We start from the raw sequence: 26,086 nt of genomic DNA, 5'->3' as shown, positions 1-26,086 counted from the left end.
TGGTCCTGAATCTATTAAGGAGAAAGTGGGCAACAATGTCAGGTACTATCAAGAGGTCAGACCTGAAAAAGGACTGAAAAGTGACCATTGCAGCAAAAATTGGCAGCATCTGAGCAATAAAAGAAATGAAGTAGTATTGGATGATAACCCAGAATATAAAATAAATAGCCATGATGCCATACTGGTATAAATAGATGATTGGACTAATGATTGAATAGACAAATCTCCTATGCAATAGAATGCCAAATAATTTATGTAGATACTCAACCCTCAAGGGGGTGGAGCCTAATTCCCAACTCCTTACATGTGAGCTAATGCATAGTGAGTACAACATGAATGGAGGAAAAGGGTAACTTTACAGTGGATAAACCTGATAAACACTACCTCAGCCAAGTGATCAAGGTCAGCATCAACAATGATGAGTCATGCTGATTGTATGTAGCTTTGATATAATGTGATCAAAGTGGCACTTTACTTCTGGGATCTGCCTCTGGAAAATATATGACTCCAATCTGGTCGTGAGAAAAATATCAGGCAAATCCTAATTGAGGGACATTTTATAAAATCCCTGAGCACCACTCCTTAAAACTGTCAAGGTCATCAAAAACAAGTGAGTCTGAGAAACTATTACAACCAAGAGGAGCCTAAGAAGACATGACTATTAAATATAATGTGGAGTCTTGGATGGGATCCTGGAATAGAAAATGAACTTTAGGTAAAAGCTTAGCAAATCTGAAAAAAAGGATGACTTTAATTAATAATAATGAATAATTTATTAATTTTGACAAACTGGGTGTGGGTTATATGGGAACTCTCTGCACTGTTGTTGCAACCTTTTTATAAATCTGAAACAATCATAAAATAAAAAGTTCATTTACAAAACATGACCAATAATTTTGACAACTAGGAAGTCATTGGTGAAAGACCTGCAGAGTGGTAGGAAGGCATCTAGTTCATAATAAGCTGAGAAATGATTGAGACATGAATAAATGGAGTTAGTGCATGTAAAATAGTCTATTAACCCATTTATGCTGGAGGTTGCATATTTTTTTGTGTGAACACTCAGACCTTTGCAATGACCTTGAGTGGTAGGATATAGATAACTCCCACAAGCTTAGCGTTCCAGTAATGGAACACTGGGCATAAATGGGTTAAGAAGCTTGACTAGGAAGGGAAGCATAAAGAGAGGTTGGGCATTTGCTGGGGGAGAGTAATGTAGAATGAAATAACTGCCAGGTGCTGTGGCTCATACCTGTAACCCCAGCACTTTGGGAGGCAGAGATGGGAGAATTGCTTGAGCCCAAGGAGTTCAAGACCAGCCTGGGCAGCATGGTGAGACCTCATCTCTCATGGTGAGACCTCATCTCTCTCTATAGATAGATAGATAGATAGTAGATAGATAGATAGATAGATAGATAGATAGATAGATAGATAGACAGACAGATAGATAGATGTCAAAAGTTGTAAACTGCAAGCATATGCAAGCAAGTGAGGCCATGATACTAACTTATGTTGCCTTTTGAAACATTAATGCTAAATATATATATATGAGACATAACTTTTTAAAATGTGTAAAGCTGAGATACACTTAAAAGTGTTGATATACCTACCATAAAGGAAAGAACCAGTAGAGGGTGAAACATTGAAGATACACAAGAAAACACTTAATTGATGAAGCAAAACATCTGAGTAGGCAAGATTGTATTTTATTCAACCAAAAATGGAGAATCTTTTAGGAAGAATATGTTACTTATGAATGAGACATGAAGTTTCATATTCATTATATTTTGTTTTGGGTCACCCTAGTATAGAAGTAACCATCAAAATGTTTTCCTAGAAAATTTGGGCTAAAATTTTCTTATATTGCCTAAACATCATAGTTTCATTGACTATATCCATAAAACATTAAAAGACATTCTATATCTCTGAATTATGAACCCTATAACCTCACTATAACACAGTGTAGTCTATAATAAAGAATCTGTCGCAACATGGGTCCAAAAGTAAGTACCAGGAAAACAGGTTATAAAAATCGTTTGCCTATGAGGTGGCTGGTTCCAATCTAGAATTTTAAAGTAACCAGGAGTCACCAGATTTTCTGAGTAAGGAGGCAGTTCTGAACACATCTTAATAGCTGGTGCGGCTCCTCTCTGAGCCATAGGTAGGCTATTGTTGCTTTATGGTACAGCCTTTGACGATTAATCTTGAAACATATCTAAATAACACCCATAGGTGTGGTTACGACTCACCCTCTGAGATCGGATGCTTTGTTCTATCAAATAAAACCGTTTACCTTAAGCATTTATCACCCTTGAACTCTCGATTGGTATCCAATATTCTAGCTGTTGATAACAACATATAAAGGTTTGTTGGTTTGTTGTTTTTTGAGAAGGGTGACCAGAAACAAAACCTTTAGACTAACTAGCTGGTGATAAGGTCATAGAACTAGGTGAATCGTGCATCCAGCCTTGGCTTTGGAGAAGGAAGGTAGGGGGGCTCCAGCCTGCTGTGGCAGTGTAATCAAGTGAAAAGAACACTGGCACTGAGGGATGGGTTCTGTCCTTGTTCTGCCTCATCTTTCCTAGCTCTGTGGCCTTGGATAGATCCTTCATCTGGCTGAGGACCCTTTGTCTCTAAATTTGCAGCCTGATCCAGACGAAGCCTTACGTGATAACTTGGTGCCAGTTACACACAATCCTCAGGATAACTTGTTCTTGGATGTCTAGATCACTTGAAACTGTGACTATGGACAGATTTTCAATGAATGACCCCTTTTCCTTCCCAGTGCTAGGCAGATGATATAGAGAAACTAGCATTATATGAGAAACTAGCATTATATGAATTACTTGTGTACACTTATATACTTTGTTGCAGTAGTTTACTTTAAAATACACATGAAGCAGCTACTGCAAAACATTTATTTATCAGAGTAACATTTTCCAGTGGGGTGTATAGTGTATTTATAAATCATTAACAAACAAGATAATAAACATTTTGATATTTTGATTATTTCAAGTAGAGTCTATGGAGTTATTTTATTTTACATATCAAAAGACTTTAAAGGATTAGATTTCCTCCACTGCATACTTACACTATTCCAGATGCTGACAACAACATCTGGGCATTCTATCACGAGCTGATTTTCTGAATGAAGTAATTTAATTGTTGATTGACAAGCTAACATGATTTAAGACACAGCCACACCGTATTCAATAGCAGTGTCAAAAGTCATAAACTGCAAGCATATGCAAGCAAGTGGGGCCATGATACTAACTTATGTTACCTTTTGAAACGTTAATGCTACATTTAAATTACAGGCTAAAGTTTAGAAATGCTGGAAGAGGAAATGAAGAAGTGCGGTTGCATAATTTCTGGGCTCTCTGTTTTGCAAATCATTAAATGATATAGCAGCAATATGGGCAGAGTTCCTAATATAAATAAAAGTCTGTCCTAGCATTGTAAACATAGTTATTATTCCATATGGATTGCAAATGGGTTTGTTAGTCTCTATGTGTGTGTGTGTATGTGTGTGTGTATATATATAAAAAACCTCATGATATGCATATAAATATTCGCATATGATATTATAGCTAAATTTTAAAAACAAGGGGAAATGTGGTATAACTTATCTTACTGTTTATAGCCAAAACATAAATTTCCATTTTGAACATGGAAAATGTGTTTGAAAGTATAAGCAAAAATAATAAATGAGAGTGATTACGATAAAAAGACAACATATTTTAAAACTAATTTTTAACTTTTCTTCTGGTGTTGCATGCTAAAGAACAATGGATTATTTCAGCAGTCTCATGGTAACCTACTTTCCAGCTCTGTTGGTAGCCTTGCAGCAGGGTGTGTCAGTATTTTTTCTCTGGTGGCTTGCATATGGTCCATTGGCCATGAGCTTATGATAGACACAAAGTGTGCTTTCCCTTTTTTCAATGCTACAGTATTGGTGACATGTGGCATGTGCACTTTCCAGTGAATGAGCTTGACCTTTAACTCTAAACAGTCCCTTGAGCAAGAGCAAGCCATGTTTAGAGGAATGATTACATAGAAGAAACAGATTGGAACTTACTTTCTCTGATAGCATTGAAGAAATGCAGTAAAGTTTTTTACTATTGGAAGCCATCCAGAAATTGCAGCACCATAAAATAAGGAATTGGGCAAAACAGTAATGGTGGAATTACAGGATCTAAATAATACAGATTTTTAAAGCCATTTTTGGTATGTATTGGCAAATGATTTTTTAAGAATGCTTAATTTATACTTTCAGCCATGTATGGCTACTAGTTTTATTGCATCCTTTCCAGTATTTATCAACTAAAATTTAGTTGAACATGCTCTGAAGTTCATCATATACAAAGTGTTAGGATAGGTTTGCATTTGTTTATAACATTTAAATCTTCACAACAGCCCTAGGAAATAAATACTATACCATTATTTTAGAGATCAAGAAACTGATGCTCAGAAAACTTAATTCGACCAAGATCACATACTGAAATGCTATCTCTGTTCTTTTTATTTAGTACCCCGTGCTTTTCCATCCATCCTAACAATGTTCCAGGGATCAAACATTTACCTAACAGTTTTCTTTACCTTTACCTAAGCCATGTAGTATGATACATGTTTTAACCTTAAATCGCTTTTTGCTAGAAATTAATACAGCATGGAGAATACTGTGATAAACAGAAATTCATACATTGCATTTAATTTTTTTTCTGGACTATGTGAGCTTTCTGTCCTGGATTGATGACCCTTTTTGAGTCCTGGTGCAGGGGTGGTGTGTGGCTAAAAAGCTGAAATTGTCCGTGAGAAATAAAATTGAGGCTAAAAATGGAACACTTGGTGCCAAAGATAGATGCATTTTGGAAAATGCCATCTGGGCATTACAGAAGTATGATATTATTTAATTAGAACCAGATAAAATTAGGTAAGAAATGAATGCCAGCAATTATATGACTAACTAATCAATATAATTTCATGGTTTTCTGTAGATATCCCAAAGTGTTAATTGTAACAGGAGCAGTTAAATTCTTTAGAGCAGTTAAATTCTTTGGCTATGAAAGCATAGCAATTTTTAATAGATGTATCACCTGGTAACCTTGGGCATTATTAAATATATGGAGACTGAAAGACATGGTAGAAGCAATGGAAAAGTCTGGCCAGACTGGGTAATTTGTTTTAGACCTATGGAGAAATCTATTAACCATTTCTTCTATAGACCCATTTGACTAGGAAGTAGGACAAGCTGTTCTTTCATTACTTACCAAAACCATACTGCACTCTGTATCAATTATTTGGCTGTCTGCAGCACATAGATTAGAATAAAGGGCTTGCTTAGTGTTTGTGAATGTTGTGGATTGCTGATTAGTAGTTAAAGTGCTGAATGAAGAAAATTAGGCCAAAATCGAATGGGAATGAGAACGTCTTAATTCTGTGATACAGATGTTAGAAACAGATTGTCTTCAGCAGCCCTATTCAGTGTGGTGACATTCTACATAGCCATCAAGTATTTGCATCCCATGTAAAACTCAAGTCGAATGCCTTTGAGATGGTTTCCTCTCCTATGCCTTGTGATATAGCTGTGTGGGTATTAATTTAGTGAAATATCCTGTCTGCCAGGTGTGGGAACTAGCTGATTTTATTGTAATACCAGATCATTACTTAATTCATATGCAACAGAGTACAGCACATGGAAAGCATTATAAATCTATTTACAGTGTGGCTGGTCTGATGATAACATTGTATTAAATTCCCAGGTGAGGCAATTTAAGCAATTGCTTTGCCATGTGCACGCCATGGAAATTAAATTCTCATATACGCTTTAGTAATAAACCAACTTCATTGTTATGCTTTTGCTATTTCTGGGCTGTAGAATCCTCATTCTGGTTACGTATACTCTATTTCACATGTAGAGTCATACAGGAGGCGGAACCACAGATCACAGTTTTTAATTAGTTTAAGCTAAGTTAATTCGTTTTGTTTCTAATTTCACAGTGCCTGTCCAGGAACACATTCAGTTCAGTTGGGAAATGTCAAGGCTTGGGTCAAGTAGAAAGATTGTTTCAAGCCAAATTTCCAGACAGAACTGAGCAAGTGTATCTGTTTGAACTTGGCTTTAAGAAAATCAGCCAATCAGTATGCAAAGGACCTGTTCTTATACCAAGTAAAAATCGAAAATCACCTTGAATCCGAAATTCTTGCATTCATAACTCACTTGTGTTATCAGTTTAAAATAGCCATTGAAACTAGTGCATGTAACTTCTTAGAGGTAACAATCAGTTGTTTATTTGTCATATTTTTTCTATAGTTCATGTATGGTCTGTAGATTTTCTTTCTAACCATGTAGTCTACCAAAGTATGTAAGTTAGAAGAAGTAAACTTTACACAAACACACAATTAAAAGTGAGGAGTACTCTTGTATTTAACTCTGTGTATGTTGTGTGTGTGTGTGTGTGTGTGTGTGTGTGTGTGTGTGTGTGTGTGGCAAGTATTGTCAGCTGAAGCTTTTCCACTCTTATGGTACAGACCAGAAATTGCAGTAGATTACAAACTGCATAGAGCTTCTGTCTTCTCCAGAAGCCACATATAAAGCACCAGTAGACAGTGGTAACTGACAACTAAGACTAAAAATGTTGACAATTTCTTGATTTGCCTGGTTAGCTTATGTATAGAAGTCATTAACTATTTATAAAATGCATTATGAATTGGGCTCCTTCAAACTGTAGCTGAATGTGTGACATTTCCAGCTCAAATTCTCATGTTTGCATTTGGCTAAAGTACAAATTTTATACCGTTGATAATAAAGAAAAAATATTTTAGCGAACTTTATCAAGATACAGTAAATGCTTGAGTTTTATTAACTTGGAATCTTCGAAATTAAATTATTGTGTAGGTACTTATTAATGTAGCATGAGATTTTTTTTAATTCCATAAAAGGTAACATAATTTATTGATGTCTTAGAGGAAAATTACCCATAAAATAAGCAGTTTGTCATTCAAAGGATTTTTCCCCTTTTTTGGTATTCAGTTAGTTTAATGATGATCTTGCAGGCTCAGTTATGGTTAGGTACAATCAGCTAACTTAAACTTTCAAGTCATAAAAAATTATGAGAAAATACCAATGTTGGGCATCTAAATATAATTAGTTTCTTTTTTTTTTTAATAGTCTTGATTTGTTTTCTGTTTGGAAAATGAAACTCACATGTAAAGAGTTCAGTTTTCAGCATTGTTGTGTCATGCTCGTGAGGAACTATTTCTGATATTTGAAATGAGTTATCTTTTCATTCTTTAAGAAAAGTCAGTCCTGTTAGAGACCACTTTGTTAAACTCAGCATATCATTTGCTTAATTATATCCAGAAAGCCATCCAAACAACCGGTTTTTACCATCCCAATGGTAAAGAATGACATTTACAGGGACCACCCTTCAACTGTGGATAAAGCCTTAGTTCTCCTCTGTTGCTGAGCATGTACACTCTTAATTGCTGGTTTTTAAAAGCAATGGATTCTAACCAAAACAAGATTAGATATTTAGGGATACACATTTATAATTTTCTCCTTTTGAAGTATAGTAAATCAAAATAAGAATATAATGTAATTGAACAATCTATGCCAATTTGTTGGTATTTTGGTGAAAAAAGGGAGAAAACAAAAACAATCTCCATATGATACTCTTGCATACTGTGGAATGTTTTTGTCCCCCATAGTGATGAAATGAATAATTAAAAAGGCAGCTCTGATACCACAGCCTGTTTAAAGGTTTCCATTTCCTTTAATGCTATAAAATACTTTTGCTTAGCTAGTTTGAAGCTACTGTAGTAGGAACTCCAAATGAGCAAAAGCAAGCTTTGGCTTGATCTAAATATTGTATTAAGGCCATGAAGTGGACTGCCCTGATAATTTAGCATTTTTAAATGTGATTCTGTATGAAGTCAATAGACATAGCTAATTAATAATGGCTTCAGTAAATACAATAAGAGAACCAGGCTTAATATATGCTGTTTGTGATGGTAAAAAGTCTGACATGTTCACAAATGACTGAGTTGGGTCACTACTGAATTGTCGAGAGATCTGATATAGATATCTTTACTGACTTCATGCTGAGGACTTGAGTTCTTTACTCTGTCCTCCTCTCTGCAATATTGTTGGTTTTATTTATCTAATTATAGACTTATTGCAGAAGCCAAGGTATAAGATATGCATTTGTGGCGGGGAAATGGGGTTTAGGGTGGAGACTCAGGGCAGGGAGTGGATGCCACCGTCTCCTTAATATCAAAACATTTTGCAATTCTTGTGCCTTTTTCCTAAAAAGGTAATAGAATGAAGAGGAAATTTTGTGTGGTAGAACGAGCACTGAGCTGTGAGTCAGGACCCCAGTGTTCCAGTGTCAGTTTAACCAGAGCTACCTTTAGAATTCCATGAAACTTATTTTTTTCCCTAAAAAGCAAAGGAATGTCTAGATTTATTTATTTTTATTTCTACTCCATTCAGCCTTTTCAACTGGGTTCTGCCAGAGACTTAAGCCTTGTCTTCAAATATATGTAATGAACTAAATTTTTTCTTATGCACCATCCTTGGGAGAATTGATAAACATAGTTACTGAAATAATTTTCTGTGTTTTGTGGTTAAGATAAGGAACCCCAACTGGGAAAAGTTGTAACTTCAAAATGATTTAAAGTCTATTGGTTGTTCCTGTCTAAGGTTCTTTTAAATTCAATGTAATATGTTTGATGTTTAAGGTATTATGATCTCTATGTGGTCAAGCAGTGTTGCTTATTCACTAGTTTAAAATCTAATTTAAAAATCATATTGTTGACATCTGCTCTGGAATTGATAGTCCTTTTAAACTACAATACTTTTTCAGATCACAATTGAACAAGTAAGAAATTTTAAGTCCCAAACTCTAGATCGCAAGTGAGGAAGAGATTAGCTGCCATTTTTTAATGGAATGGTTTTCTTAGTGAATTCTGAAGCAGAAAAGACAACAAAGCAACTTGCAAATCTGAAATAGTGATGCTGAAGTGGGATCTGAGGCCCACACTTTAGCTTTCCAATGAATGTTCAGTCTTTTGGCTTTTCCGAATGTGTATACATTTAGATAATTCATGAATTGCTTGCAGACATGTCCCTCTGACTTTATAGAGAAGGGTGTATTTCTTGTAAAACACATTTTCAGCGTGTGAAACATTGACTCATAGCCCACTTGTCTTTATTTACTGGGACTGTGAAAAGTTGACTCATAGCCTACTTGCCTTTATTTGCTGTGACTGGGAAATTTAGTTTCTTTTACCAGACACACACATGCACGCATGCATGCACACATGCACACACACACTTTCATTACTTTTCCTTAGGCCATTATTTATAGAGAGCTGGGAGACATTTAAATTATTGTTTGTACAGGGGAGGAGCTTTTATATTCCCTCTCTTTCTGGTTACTAACATCACAATAATGAAAGAAATATAGACATGCTATTCTAGGCATTGCAGAGTATAGTTGGAGATATAATTATTACGCTAGTATTAGAGACTTTTAAAGTCCTAAACTGAAAGCTTCGTAATGTCCATTTCCTGCCACAATATTAAAAAAAAAAAAAACTATATACACCTGTCTTAAGTACAATCTAGTGAGTTTTACAGACATACAGTTATATAGCTATATTTCTTTCAGTTTAGTGGTCTTACTTGAATGACAATGTATGGAATAATATACAAGTTCGGATCCGTTTATGAATATTAATAGAATACTTACACAACGCAGAGTTTCCTTTCATTATTGACATCTTAAAAACTTCTAATTTACATAATACTTCTCAAGTTCAGGAACTTTACACAACTTTGGTGTGCAGATTGTAGCCAATAGGTTTCCATTAGGGGGCTCTCGAGGTTTGAGATCAGCCTTGATACCAATAAAGCTTGGAAGCCTTTACTTTCTAACGTTCCTCTCACTCTCTCCCTTTTTGTTTTGTTTTATAGAAAAGGTCACGGATCGCCTACAGTGACGAAGTACGGAATGAGCTCCTGGGGGATGATGGGAATTCCTCCGAGAACCAGGTAGAATGCTAATCAGGAAGGCCCGGTGGGTGGCTGGAGGGTGAAGGAGGTCACTGGCGCACTGGGCTCTCAAGCTGCTCCTTAACGGTATTAGCAGCAACTCATGTGGAAGCGATACTGTTTAATGCAAAGCTGGAGTCTTAATCAACTTCAAAATGTTTCTTGGAGATCTTACATTTAACCCTTTACCTTGTGATCACTGTCTGCTATCTTTTAAAAAAATCTTTTCTTCTCTTTTCTTTATTATTTAGTACTTAAGGAATAACTTGAAACACACCGTTTGCAGACAAAGCCAAGGTCTTCACCTCAAACACATGTAAAAGGAATAAAAAAGTACATAATACAGCTTTGATAATAATGCAGTATAATTAAATCAACACTTGCAGCAAAACAAATGAAAGTAAGCTTTCAAAATTCAACAGGGTAGCCCAGTCTCCTATTGTGTGGCTTCTTAAAAATACATTCACCAAAATGCAAATTGGAAGCAACAGTGTGGAACTTGGATACCAATATAGAGGACCTGCTTCTGTCAAATAATAGTCATAATAATAATAATAATAATAATAGGATAAGTCTTTTTGCAGTTTAAGATCTACGTAGGCAAAAAAATAAGATACAATTTCTTCTTAAAAGGGCTTTACACCTTGGCTGTCAGTTCTCATTGGATCATACCGTAGTGTCATGAGTCTAATTAATGTCCCGCCTCTTTCTTTGAATTAATACTACAGACTCCATTAATTCATGCAGATACTGTATACAACTTTAAAAAAGTTTTAAGAACCTCAGTGTAGACATGACTTTAAAAATGTCCCAAAAGAACCCTAATGACTGATTTTCTTTGACACTTTTAAAGAAAATACATGATAGGGACCTTCAGAAGTAAGACCTGAACATGGTCACTAATGCCACTTTGGCAAGTGTTATAAAAGTCTCTACTCTGCCTAAATGAAAATGAACATAAATCAGTCACTGAGTAAACCAAAATTTCAATACAATAGTGAAACATTATATGTTGATACATATTATGAAAATTACATAATTGTATTTACCATCTCAAATAAATGATATTGTAGGTCTATATATGCTAATAGTATATTGCTATCTATTATATTATAATCTGTAATAGGGATGTTGTTTGTGTGATTAAGGACTCTACTCACCCATCCCCAAAAAAGAGAGAAGAATGTCTGAGCTGATTATGTTTGTTTTTGGAAAGATCTCACCTCCTCCACTATTTGGATGTTATCAGCTTGAGTTCCGACATGTGAACACGTTCAGATTTGACTTGGGATTTCAGCTTCCCTGATTGAAATGTGAGAATAGCTAAAGGAAAAAAAAAAAAAAAAACAGCACATCAAACATAAAAGGGTGATGTGATAAAGGGGTTTTACTCATAATAGATTAAATAATGTGAGGATGAGAGAAATATTTTCTTCTGTTTTTAAAGTGAGATTTAGATTGCTCATACCTCTTGAATGAAGGAATCATAGTTTTATTTCCTATCTACTGCAAAAAAAAAAAAGCATTAACTTTTTTGCAAAAAAGTGAATGCGTAGTTCCCATGTCATAGATCTTTCCTTCATTTGAAACTACTGCCTAATGCAGAGGAAATAGAAAGGAAGGGGGTGTGCCTGTCTAGCTCAGACGCCTTTATTGTAATGGATGTTGCAGTTCTATGACAGGGATCCCTTTTTTTTTCAAACATGTTCACTTCTCTTCGTGGACATTTTATATGTCTAAAACATTTGCCTTGCGTACATGTAAGTATGATTTTTATGCCTAAAGAAAACTGTTCCACAAAAATAGATTGAGTTCATATTTTCTGAATTTTTCAAATTATATTCCTGTCACTTTAAAGTGATTATGCACAGATTTCCCCTGGACTTGTATAAATCAAACTTACAAATTCTGAAAGTGCTTGGAGAGCCTGAAGTTTAGATGTAAGGAACTGTCACTTCAATAAATAGAGTATGATAAATTATAGTCACGCGAATATATACTGTTAGATTATTACTTGTGTGAACTTTTCCGTCTAAAATTTGAATGAGGTGTAAAAGTTCAAAGAGACCACACTTAACTTTTTGGATATTTTGTTACCAAATGTAGCAAAGTTTCCATTTCATATGAAGTCATTGCATTTTGTTTTAAGGCTCTTTGTCATAATATAGAAATTAAAATCCCTCAAACTAAAACACATCCTTAACTAGGTATGGTCACTTGAGAATAACTTTTTTATTCCATATCAGCATTCATTCAGAATATGGAATCAAGACAGAAGCTCTTTCTGTAAAGAAAGAAAAAATTTTAATTTGGCTCTATATTAATTTTTGTAGCTCGGTAGCTAGGAAGAGATTTTTCTAGGTAGGGTTACTTATAATTTATATAAGAAAAGATCTTCTGCCTACAAATAAGTTTACTTCTAAGTTATTTCCTAATAAATTGATTTTCAGAACTTCTTGTCCATGGAATGCTAACAATATATGGATAAAACTTGGAGATAAACAAAATGAGATAAAAATAGCAATATTCATTTAACTGCAATTGGGATATATCTGTCAGTTTAAAAATATTGATCAAAATAGGAAAATAAGGAATTAACAGCAATGATTGTATAGGTAAAATACTGGCTAGGTATTTTCAACGTCACATACACAGCCTTCTCATAGTTGCTTCTTTGCGAAGATTCGACAATATGAATACAATAGCTATTATTTCTCATTCTGGTAATTTATGATGCAGTTTTTTTAGGCATCTGAAACCTGACTTTTAATACATATAATTATAGTCTGCCAATTAACTATAAAGTATGTTAATATACTCTTAGGTACATAAACATTTCTGCCATGATTAGAAATGTTAAAAATTCAGAAATTAAGAATTTTTCAAAAGCATTTTTAATGTCCCTCATACAATGCACCTTGCATTTAATTCCAAATTAAATGCTTTTGTGTACATTCATTTCTGATTCATATTCATTTCATTCAATCAAATATAGCTCGTGCTTGATTTACAAAGAAGGGAGAAGAAAATTACCTACTTTGTACATTCAAGTACTGTTGGGCTATCAGCTTTCCAAGGACTATTGTCTTAAGCATTATCATTCTATTCTTTGAAAATACCGTATTTACCATTCCACGAGGCAACATTTTATTTCTTTGGAAGAGTTGAGTTCTTGAATGTAGTGATGTATTTAGAGTGGAAATTAATAGTTCCTAACTTGATTGCATTTCATGAGAACCATTCTCATAAAAGGAAAAACACAAGTTGTAGAATAAAATCATAAAGCCTTTCATAGTGATGTGTGATAATGGGGCAAATAAACTGTTCCAAGCTTTGGTTTTGAACCCTAATACTCTCTCAGTTTCTATATGCAGAATTATATTGATCAGTGACTTTGAGTAAATCCTAAATAGAAGATTCAAAATATAAAGAGTAGACTATTTCCAAATGTGTGGAAAGTTTTGTGGCAAAGCAATATTTAGCAGATAATGATTGCTTAATTTCTTAATACGAGGTTCTCTTAAGTTCTGATTTGGGCTTGCTGTGCATAAAGTGTGTCAAACTTCAGCTACAGACCAGGGGGTGAAGTCGGTCAATTTAATTCCCCAAGATCTAAAGAAGGTCGGTATCATTTCATATAGCCCCGGCAGAGCAGATCATTACCAGGCACAAATCTGTTCGTTACGTGCTGAGGGTTTATAGCAAAATAAATAGACTGTCATCATAAGTTCAGAAAATTGTGTCTTCGACCCACGATAATGTGTAAAGGGCGTTTAATAGAGTTCAGCATTTATTCGTTATCTGTATGCGGACAGAGACGGCAGTCGCGTTATCAGCTTTAAAAAAAATTCGGTAGTTCTGGGGGTCACGTGACGCACCTCACACACAGAGGCGCGCGCGCATGAACCCTCACATGCTCTGCAGTGCAGTTTTGATTTTAGTCACAGCAGAAGGCTTAACCACAAGAGATTCCACTGGTTCAAACCAGCGTAAACCAGATTTTTTCAGCCCACAAAGGAACAGATTACCTCTTGTATCAAATTCTGCATTGGGGGGAAAAAATCTTTGTTTCAAAAAAGATGTTGATTATCATAGCTCAACATGGTGGCATTGCACACTCTCGCGTTGCCTATGATGGAGCTAGTAACTCGAGAAAATACGAAATCACGACTTACAGTCTAGTCTAAGCATTGTTAATTTTCAAAAATAGGCCATCTTTTGTTTACTTGAATGAATAACTCTCGGCCTAACCAAAAAAAAAAAAAGATACAGATGAAAAACCCTCCCATTACCTAGCTTAGCTACAAATCCAACGTAGAGCTTGAATGCAGCCATGCAGCACAAACAAGATAGAACGTTTTTTGTTTGGAACCTATTGAAAAAACAAATGGGTAGCATTTTTAAACACTCATTGATTATGGCAGGGTGGCATGCCCCAAATGGTCTCTATTGCTGAAGAGTAGTTTTAAACTTTGGCCCTTTAAGTATCATAGTCAACCAAAGAATAGTGCCCCCAGAAAGAAAAGATAGCTGGCCGATCAATTCCCAGATCGTCTCTTTCTGAGAATTAATGTTTGCCTTTTTCTCCCATGATGTTGGGATGGCAAAGAGAAAGATTCCGATATATGATAGGCCAGGTATTTTCGTATAAAATTTTGCTTCTTTTGGGGAAGAATTAGAACTTTTCATGTGAAATGGCAAGATGATTTACTTGTGTGTTACTGGATGGTTGCTGAGAGAATGTGTTACTAAAAATAAAGACAATTTCTTGTCTATTTTGAAACTATGATAATAGTTTCATTTTCACTGAATGTACTGTGAGACATTACATGTTAACTTATGTACCTTTTTTATAAAGGATTCTTAACAGTTTTTAAAATCTTATTCTTTGGTACTCAAAATACTTTTCGTATAACAAATGAAATAACAGAATAAGCTGGAATGCATACTGCCTTCCTTGAATTCGGGACAAAAACAGCATTAAGCGTTGAGATATCCGGGCTATAGTAAACATGATACTTTTAGGAGACTTATAGTGAGCAATTCAGGCACATTTCTCCCAAAGCAATAGTTTAATTTATTGGCCTGCATATGTCAAGTGTTATAACAGATGTTACAGATATTTGGATGTTTAAAAATTATCAGTTGTAGACCTGAATTGCTGAGGATGCAAATTTCAGACCTGGAATGTGGTTTAGTCTGTTAACAACATAGGTTTCGGTTTCTAGTCATTGCAGAAACTGTGGTCGTCATCTCACTTATACAGTGATATTTGTAGTTGAGAATAGTGTCAAATACACATGCACATACACACACACACACACACACACACACACACAATGAGCCAGATATATGGTTATATAATTATTTTAGTTCCTAAAGAGTTAAGCAGCTTGTTTTATCTATATATTTAAGGCAAATAGAAAAATGTTCTAAATAAGAGAATTAAAATGTTATCATAGGAGAATTGACTAACAAGTAAGGAGTGATTTTTTATTTGACTTTAGTGAAAACAAACTGCAATATAAATGAATTAAGAGCTCATTGCTAGTTTACAATATGAAGAAAATTGAAAAATGAAGAAATCATTCAAAAATTAAAATGAAAACATGCCACATGATTGCAGTAGCCTCTTAAGCAAAACAAAAACCTAGAAGTTGACTCTTACATACACGAAAGTTCATATGATAGTGAATTTTTGATACTATGTTCTAAATAAGTATTCTCTATCCTGGCATACTTTATTTTCTATTAAAATAACATTACCTCCAAATGCAGTCTTATTACTACTAGAGTGGGTACAAGTATAACATTAACTAACATAATAGTTTGTTGTTTTAAATACTTTTTGGAACCAAAGCATGAGCTATTAATCATTTTCATTTATAGGTAAAATCTGAAATCAGTTGTCAAGATTCCAAATAGAGAAACATCCTGAAAACTTGTATATACAAAACCTCTTCAATGGTACATTCTTAGAAGAGAGGAACAGTAAACTTGTTTTCTTTCTTTATAATATAGACTTCTATGAAGTCGTTCCCCTTTATTTCATGATGGTGTCTTAGATGTACTTTAAAAGAGAATTTCACACTATTCTCTTTGTTTAATGTGACAGTGTGAGAAAGTGATCTTTATTCGTTCAAAAAACTCTGCATGTAGTCTATGTTTAGGTTCTTTTAATGTGTTTGTCTGTGATTTTTAAATGCTAAACATGTAAACAGATAAATTGTCAATGTTAATTCTGTATCCTGTCACACAACTGATCTTTCTTTCCTGCCATTTCTTTCCTTTTTATCTTTTTTTTGTGCATTCATGTTGCAGTTGATAAAATTACGTGAAGAGGTGAGTACTTCCTAGCTTCTTTTTTTTTTTTTAATTCTGCTTTTCCCTATAAAATTGAGTTTTTAAATCTGAAGCGGATCTTTGGATTTGTTTTTCCAGATAAATCTACACAGAGCAAAAAGTATCGTTTATGTTGTTCAGCAATCTTTTCTGCTCACAATCTTTTAAAACACAACTATATCCTAATCATGCTTATCTCAGGGATCATTGTTCTTTGTTGGAACTGGGACAAAGTTAATACTTTAATGGCCAAAAATAAGGAGGAATAATAAAGGAATATCTTAAAACTCTACCTGAGTGTAGTCTTATTGTAGGCTCTAACTTCAAGTTTATTTATGTAGTTTCTCAAAGAAGCTAGCATGATTTTTTTTCCCTAATATTCTGATTTACTTTACTGTAAACTGTTCTTAAATAAACTCCTTTCCCCCACCCAAAATTATTAGGTTTAACATAAGACACCATGGATCTATTATCCTTTTGGGGAAACACACATATGTTATAAATGCCCTGCTACTCTGTATACATAGATACCTAAGAATGGCCAAAGTTTTCGTCATTGTTAAACACTTTCCTTTTTGTAGCATACAGCACCCAAGTGAGTTCTCATTTTTCTGAGTTTGCTGGACTGTTTCATAATGCAACTCCAGACTTTTTTTGTGTGGCTCAGCAAATATTTACCACAATGTTTATAATTGTATCCTTGTTTTAATGAGGGATGCTGAATAATTCTATTTTTAAAAAATTAAGTCAAACATATCAAATATGCTTTGGTACTCTTTTTTAGAGATAGTCATATTTTTTATTTAGTAAGGTTGGGTTTTATTTTTCTATTAAGACATAATGGCCTATATTGCAATTTAAAAATTGTCTAATTGCTTATAGTATAGGGTAGTATGAATTACTTTTGAGTTTAGTTTGACTGCATTGATTGAGAATTTTCTAGAATTTTTTTATTGGTATGTCATCATTATGTGATGCAGATGTTAATTTAGAAGCTTCTAGATAGTGGTTTTCAACAACTCTTTGAATTTAAGATGCATTACTGACGTCCTGCCTCAGAAAAAGTAATCATGATATATAAAATGAAGGGGAGAAATATACAAAAACCCTCACCCTCCAACCTTTTTGTGTTTTTTATCTTCCCTACAGGGGAGCAGTTGTATATTTACTAAATGAATATAATCAGTTGCAGTTTTGATGTGTAAGATTATTCTTGAGGTGAGGGATAACATAAATATTATTTTTCTGCAAGATAGAGTATCTGCTTGTTGTATTTGCATATGTTCATGTTTAGGTGAAGAATCTGAATTTTCCAGTGTTAATGGAACTAACAATTAACTTGAAAACCTCTATATGAAGAAATTACATGAAGCCCTTGCCCCTGAATTTAAGCAGTGAATGTTATTTATATATTGTGGCTTATTACAATCAACATTTTTGACAGAAGATTTATTTTTGTTAAGCCTAATTGTGTCAAATTAGAAATCTTAATTCCAAAACTTAGAACATCACATCTGCATTTCTTTTAAAGTATTTTTTATTTTTGTTTAATGGCTTAATTCTTTTCTTGTGCCTGTAGTAGCAGTTTCATCAGTTATGGTTCTGGAATTCATGTTTCCGAAACTGTAACCCGTAATTTCATTATATTTGGAAGAATTAATCAACTAATAGAATAATATACTCTGAAATATTCTTTTAACAGTCTTTGATATGGATCTAGCATTGGTATTTCTAGACTAGATTACAGTGATGATGCTGCATTGGTATATGGCTTGCTGAGAAGTTATTATTTCTCAGTCAGGATTCTAATAGTAATCATAGAGTGAATGTTACCCCCATGTTTCTTAACTTGCAACTGTGCTAAAAAGACAAGATGCTCCAAAATGTGTTTTGTTTCGCTTGGAAACAAAAATATGCCCCTTCCCTTCCTTGTGATGCTCTTTTTGGGCTCAGTTTTGGAAAGGGGGCATGCTTGGAGGCAGGGTTGTAGTGCAGAGGGAGCTGATCTGGTGTTGGCTGTGCCGAGCTCCGTTTGAATCCTGCGTCTCCAGCTCTCCACATTGCGCAGCTCCTCACACAAGTTGAGCTCTGTCTGAAGCTCCTGCACAGCTTCACTTACCTGCTTTGAAAAGGGCTGAGAAGAGGGTGAGCGAATGAGTTTGGGATGGAGTGTGGGGGCAAGTTGAAAGCATCAGCTGCTACTGTAGTGTATTTCCTTTCATTTACAGAGACCAGGGCAATGTACAACTAAGGGAACAATGTAAATAGCAGCTGTTTCAAGAACTTGATTTTAGTTTGACTTAAGTGAAGAGGTTCCAAAACACAAAGTGAAATCCTGCTGTAAAGCTGGTGGTAAACTGATAGTCCTCTTGTGTGCAGATTTACTCTGATAAAATTGAACTGTCCTAAAGAAGAGTTACTTCTATTATTTAGTAATATACATATATTTTTAAAGGTCTTTCAGAAATTTTGCTGTTATAACCATGAAATCCCCCCAGTTATTTTACATTTAAATGCTTTATTTCCTACATTAAATATTATTATAAAAGTGGAAATCCATTTCCAGTATCGATCTTTGTTTTTTTTTTCTTTTAATCTCTAATTACTAAATGTTTTCTTTTAATTTTGGGATTTCATCCAATATGAAAATGAAGCAAAAATCTTTGTTGTCTTATTCTGGATTAAAATTCAGATTTACTTTTGATTTCACAGATCTGATATCTTTTTAGAGAATCGCCAGTTTGAAGTTAAGTCCTTTGTTAAGGTAGAAAACAATTTTCAGGGAAGGGAAGAGCAATCCTTGCTCCCAGAACCTGCACATAAGAAAACTTAGGGATAAGAAAGCTATTTTTGACAAGCCTTAGTAAAGTGTTTAATTTTATTTAAAAACAGTCATCAATGTCAGACACATAGAGCTCTCCTTTCTCTTCTTTTTCTTAATTACAGCCTTCAGTGATTTTGCTTTTTAATGATACAAGAAGCTTTCCTTCCTTTCTCTGTTTTATTTATTTAGGTTTTTTCTTTTTTTTTTTTTTTTTTTTTGCAGAGGGAGGGTACAATTTTTCTCTTAATTTCTCTGCTGTACATTGGACAACTCTATTAATTATTATAGACTGTTGTTGCAGCTTCCTGACCTTCACATCAGGTCCTATCTCTCTGTTCTAAATGCATTGTTTTAATGATTCTCACCCCCCCACCCTTCCCCCCAAAAAAATTTCAAGGAAAGCTTTGATGTGGCTTTAGCTGCCTCCAACGTCTGGCCGCATCTCAGATGTGTCACCTATGCCGGGAGGGAATAAGGAAATCACGTTTTGAATGGTAATGATAACATACTAATCACTTCCTTTCTTTGAAGATGGAAGCGAGATATTCTGTCAGCATCCCTGGCTGCTAGAGCTTGGAGGCACTGGTCTAGGTGTATTAGCTTAAGTGTGCATGTCAATACAGCTTGCATCTCCAAGATCCATGGGGGCTCATTAGAGCAAGGTAGATCGTTTCGCTCGACAGCCACTCAGATAATATGTGTGGCACCTCCTTTTTTATTATTATTAGAAAGGATTTCTCCAATTTTAAATGACATCTGTCAACAACACAAAGTTGTAGGAGTTGTGTTTGTGTTTTTTCTTTCTTTTTGGCCAAATACCAATACTGATTTGAGAAGGGAAGATATTAATATATGTAGGTACATGTATGCATGTACACACACACACACACACAGATACATACATTTGTATATTTCTAAGTATCTAGACATATATATATACACACACACACATACACACATGCATCAGTTTTTATCCATTCATAACCATGATTAGCTTATAAATCTGGCAACCTGAATAGATCTAATGTATGATCATTATGGTTATATTAAAAAAAATTAACAACAACCATCTCAATGGAGTAAAGAAAGTTTAGAAGCTGAGGATTTGAAGAAAATCCTCTAATTTCCCCATCAGATAAATATAAAAGAGGTATATATAATGACTGTAAATTTAGTTCACAGTCTAAACCACTGTGTGTTAAAATGTCAACTTCAATCTACATAGCACCATATATTTAGGAACAAATCCACAATTTTGTCCATCTATGTAAATGGAGAAACATGTGTCTCTTGTTTCTTAGTGTTGCCTCCAGTTGTCTGAAAACTAGAAGTGCTGTTTAGTATTCTGTCTTAGTAGCATATGTTGTTCTATATAGCATCTTGTTGCACATCCAAAATTGTGGATCATTTTCTTACAAATAAAGTTCCTGTTTTAAAATTTCTATATGCAAGAATCAAAGGAGCAAATGGATTTTTGAAATGATTGCATTTTATAAAAAATAAATACAAATAGGGAACATAGATCTATGCAAGTATCTCATATATCTATCTCTGCTGAAACAGAAAAGATCCAGTTGGGTATGGTCTGCGTACTTTTCTCAGTATTTTGGAGTAAGATTCGTTGTGGCCACATACAATGCGAGTCTCCTTTTAAAAACAAAAAAGTGAATGGTCCATACGTGAGTGTTGGAAATCTGTCTGGGGTAGTGGTTCCTATAATGGAAAATTCGCTAAAAATTAACTGTAATGGGTTATGAGCCCCCCGCCCCATGTTAGGGCATACGAAGGCATTTTTTTTTTTAAGGCAAAAAAAGAACATTGTAGACGGCCGTCTGATTTTTTTTTTCCCCCTTTTTCTTTTTCAGAGGGCACATCTGCTCGATAACACAGAGAGGCTGGAAAGGTCATCTCGGAGACTAGAGGCTGGATACCAAATAGCAGTGGAAACCGGTAAGAATTCTGAGAGTGAGCAAATTGTCTTGCTTATGCACAGCAGTCTTCACAACACATGACATTTCAGGGAAACTTCAAAGGAGTAGCAGAGACAGCAGCCCGAGATGTGGTTTACATATTGGGGAGACAATTGGGAGCTTATTTGCGCTTATCTTTTTTCAAGTTAAAAGGCATGACATCTACTGAAAACAGTTCCTGAGGTTTAAAAGTATACATCTGAAAAGAGATGGAATACTTTGTCTAAATTCTACATTTGTCTTAATATGCAGTTACATGTTGTCAGTTTACCCACCCGCAATGATTGCTAGCACATGGTGCAGTCTCCAGTTGTTTGCTCCTTTACGTTTTATTCACATATGTAAAAATTAACATTTTAATCAATCTAAATCATGTGAACTAGGGACAAAGAAATAACAATACCTACTTTGCTTTGCACATTTGTCCTGGTGTTGGAAATGATTCTTAATAATCCTGTTAAAAAAAAAATCATGAATAGAGCCTATAATCAGATACAAAAATTATGAAAAAGTCATAGCAAGGAGTAAGGCTCATGTTCATGATAATCTTATTAGCATTAGTTAATGCTCTTCAAACTTTTGGTTTGAATTAACCCCAGTTATTAATTTCAGAAAACGTAATCTTAGTATGACTTCTAAAATTAGTCTACTTAAAATGAACATGCTTTTTTATTATAAATGTTTCATGCAATGACTATTTGTCTCCAGAGTAAATAAATATCCATTAATACCTTATTAGTCATCAGTTTCTTATTATTACTCTACCCTTTTTATTTTGTTTTGTCAAGCATATTTTGCATAGCTCTTACCCAATGTGTAAGCCTCAAAAATACATAATCCACAATATTTTTATCAATTTTTAAAAATTTAGAGTCACAGAAATGTTTATTTTGCAAGAGCAAGTATGATGAAAATGATTCCAAATAATTTCTTTTATGAATGGCCAGTGTTTTTCTTGTCCTGTGTTCATGGCTGCCCTATATTGGTTGGTTAATGTGATGAATTCTAGGCAACCAAATAGGAATAATACAAACAACGTTTGCATTATATTAATAGTGAAAAAACTAAAGAAAACCACAAACCTTTCCAGATTTAATAGTTATGGACAGCCCTTCGCCCTGAGGTAATTGATAGATTGGCTTTCTGCCCTGATTGGAATAAAAGCCAGCTTTTGTGTGTTCTTTTTGTTTGGGAGCTCATCTTTAGAGGTGACTGTTCTTGGAAAGAATGTGAATAATGAAAAGAGCCTTGAACATGAGGTCAGAGGACCAGGCTTGGGTTCTAGCTCTTGTTTGTGTGACCTTGAGGAGATCACGTAACCTCTCTGAGCCTCAGTTTCTTCTTCAATAACATGGAAATAATATTGCCTATCCCCGAACATTCTTAAGAAAAAATGGTACATGTAAAAATGTTTTATATACCAAAAAACACATGTACAAATATAAATGTTATTATTATTGTGTGGTCATTGATGATCTACAGGCATTTATCTTTATCTCCTAGAAGATAACTTTTATTATGATTGAAATTTATAAATACTAAAGGAATAGGAAACAAAATGTGTTACTTTGACAATCCTTGGGGAACATAGCACTGTGTCTGTGGAATATGACCATAATCACAGGGACCTTCCTTGACAAAACATCCATTGGTCAGCCTCTTTCCACATGGGGCTGGTTCATGCTCAGGGGGTCTTCTCGATGTGACCGTGATCGCAAGGCTTTCTTTGGTTGATTGGGTTACATAGTTGCGTGTCTTTTTTTTCTTTCACTACACTATTCATATAGCTCCCTCTCAAAGCTGAAAGAAGATCGCAGATACCAAATGACTGTGTATTGATCAAAGTTATATGCTTGAATGGGATTTGATAGTTATTATTTTTGGCGTGTGCTAAAACATAACATCCACATCAAACTATCAACATAACCAACATGGAAATGTCAACTTAAGAGTGTCCCATCAGCCTACCTCAGTCCCTTTGGACTTTTTAGTAAAGTACTATGGTATTGACTATGAAGTGTTATAAAATTAGATGTTGACTTGTCATATAAGGCTTGGGAACTTCTTGCAGAATACAAGACCAAGTCTGGGAGAATGGATAAGAATGGGCTTTGTGGAAGTAAAGACAGATGTGGCTCAGCCTGTGCATAGACGGGAGTCATCATTGCTAATTTACTTTTGTGGATGAATTTGAAAGTGGAGTGGGAAATGAGAAGGCAGGGACAAAGCATTTTTCCTGCTCTTTCTACTTACTGAAGTAATGGGATGGAATACACTGGGGTGGGCACCATATTGTTTCTGTATTTCCTGCTTCCCTACTGGTCCTCAGCCGAGTCATGGCTTGTCAATCTATAGCTCTGTATTTTGACTGTGATGTAAATTTAGGATACCTACCATTTGTTAAAGTGTCAGAACAGCATCTTTGGAAAGGAAAAACTTTCAGCACTTATTGAAGTCTTCTTCTTAAAGATTATGGAATGCAAGGAGGAAGAGAGGTGGAAGAGCTAGTATAACTTTTGAAACAGCACAAAAGAGGGAAATGGATTCCAAGTATTGATCTGAGAGCCAGTTCTAGACCACAACAGTTTTCACCAGTGCACTGCAAAATGAGAAGATAAGTAGAACATAGTGAGTTTCTCATAAAGCATATTTTATTAATTCACAAGGCTACACTTATTTGGAAGATGATGTTTTTCCTATTTTGGGGTATAAAGGAAAGTTGTAATATGATTGAAATAGTAGGTAGAAGTTATTTTTTTTTTCCTTTACTTAGAAGAATAACAAAATTGGCATCCCTATTTTAGGCCTTCAATTTTTTTTTCAAATTTTTACTTCACTACAAAGGGAAACTATGGCCTGATACACTGAATTAGAGAGAGAGAAAAACCGCATCATCTGTCCATGTCTTTAATCAGCTGTGTGACTTTGAGAAATCATTTAACCTCTCTGCAAATGTTCTTATATTTGCAAAATAGAAACTGTCAACCAGATTCTATGTATCCCTTAAGGTTGTTATGAAGTAAAATAAGGTCATATGTATTTAGGGGCTTAGAAACTAAAGAGAGCTCTGTTAAAGTCATCATTTTTAAAAACCACGATCAGCAGAAGTGGTTAACTTTCAGAATCATTGGCAAAGGTTTCAACAAAAATCTGTAAACTTTTCTATTCATTAACTTGATGAGTGTAATTGGCAAATGCTATAAAAGAAAGTTATGTAGAAAATAGAACGGAGTAGAGTAGAATAGAATGCACGTTATAGGGTCTTCCTAACAAATAATGAAATCCATTGTCTAAAATTCTTGAATCATTTTTGATATCTTATTTTGTCATATAGGCAGTCATTTTCTCTTCTGGAACTCAGCAGAGGGTCACATGTTCACAATGTGCTGAGTCTGAGAAAAGGCACATGATTATTCCTAAGTGCTGTTCACACCCTGATATGCACAGAATTTACTACCAATCAAGTTTGTTTCATGGATCCTTTCTTATTTGAGAAAATTGATGAAGCAACAAGTTAATTGACAGAACACTACACTGGTTGCCTGAACCACTGGCTTGATCCAGTGTGGCATTGCTTTTAAGTTCTTGTCCTAGAATCTGTGAATAAAAAGCAGCTCTTTCTTTTTTTTTTTTCTTTTCTTTTCTTTTTTTTTTTTTGTTACTGTTAATAGTCAGATATGACTTTTAGCTGTGGAGATATCCATTTGGTTTGAGGTCAGGGACTTATTACTCAAAATTCTGGGTCTTCTGCCCTTTGTTCTGAAATTACGATTCTTCTTTTCTCTGAAGTAAATATCCCAGAATTAACAGTAGACACAAAACTAATGGGAGCTGTATTATTAAGAAAGAAACAGGCTGAAAGAGAAATTGTATAAGGGCAGAAACGCAAGGCTCACTCTCTGCTTTTAATACGTAAACAGGTAACTTAAGACCCTCCCAACTGTCCCACCGGTACTGTAGATGGGCCCCTGTGCACCTGGCAGTGCATCTCTAGAACTGTGAGAGTTTGTCTACACTCAGCAGCCTCACATCCTTGAATCACAATCTGTACCACTTGTGATGATCTTGCTCCCCCATCCCTGGGCACCAAGCCTTATAAGTTGTCACCCTTTCTCTCAGTAGTCACTGCAGGCCACCTGGCCCTGACTTCCCAGGTGGCGGCTGATCTCTTCACCACAGGGAGCTAACCTTCTGCCAGCCTTCCTGCCGCGAAGAAGAGGAGCTCCAGCCTTCACCCAGGGCCTTGTGTGTCCTGATAACTGAATATATGTAGAAATAATACAATGTTTATTGAACATTTAATATGGGCCACACACTGGTTTCCATACTTTATATTCATTCTCTCTTTAATCCTCACCACAAACCTATGTAGTAATTATCCTTTCCTCACTTTAAAGATGAGAAAACAAGGCAGAGAGAGATTAACTAATTAGGTCCACACTTACAAACCTAGGATTCTCCTAATGCTATCCCTCCCCACTACCCCCACCCCACGACAGGCCCCAGTGTGTGATGTTCCCCACTCTGTGTCCAAATGTTCTCATTGTTCAGTTCCCACCTATGAGTGAGAACATGTGGTGTTTGCTTTTGTGTCCTTGCAATAGTTTGCTCAGAATGATGGTTTCCAGCTTCTTCCATGTCCCTACGAAGGACATGAACTCATCCTTTTTTATGGCTGCATAGTATTCCATGCTGTATATGTGCCACATTTTCTTAATCCAGTCTATCATTGATGGACATATGGGTTGGTTCCAAGTCTTTGCTATTGTGAATAGTGCCGCAATAAACATATGTGTGCATGTGTCTTTATAGTAGCATGATTTATAATCCTTTGGGTATATACCCAGTAATGGGATGGCTGGGTCAAATGGTATTTCTAGTTCTAGATCCTTG

The 26,086-nt window shown here is 35.0% G+C and overlaps 1 protein-coding gene across 3 annotated transcripts in view; it reads left to right on the top strand.

Annotated features, from left to right (window-relative positions):
• Positions 1 to 26,086, top strand: part of VTI1A (vesicle transport through interaction with t-SNAREs 1A) — a 373,769-nt gene that overhangs the window by 70,410 nt on the left and 277,273 nt on the right. For 2 of the 3 annotated variants that reach the window (XM_011927869.1, XM_011927868.1), the window contains exons 4-5: positions 9,980 to 10,057; positions 21,089 to 21,173. In XM_011927869.1, the coding sequence (XP_011783259.1) occupies positions 9,980 to 10,057; positions 21,089 to 21,173 (163 nt within the window). Of the gene's footprint in view, positions 1 to 9,979; positions 10,058 to 16,378; positions 16,400 to 21,088; positions 21,174 to 26,086 lie in introns of all 3 variants that reach the window. The other variant, XM_011927867.1, reaches the window with a different exon arrangement.

Source organism: Colobus angolensis, unplaced genomic scaffold (assembly GCF_000951035.1).
Source record: "Colobus angolensis palliatus isolate OR3802 unplaced genomic scaffold, Cang.pa_1.0 Scaffold75, whole genome shotgun sequence".
NCBI lineage: Eukaryota > Metazoa > Chordata > Mammalia > Primates > Cercopithecidae > Colobus > Colobus angolensis.
The sequence above is the reverse complement of the archived record's forward strand: the minus strand, read 5'-3'. Positions and strand labels throughout refer to the sequence as shown.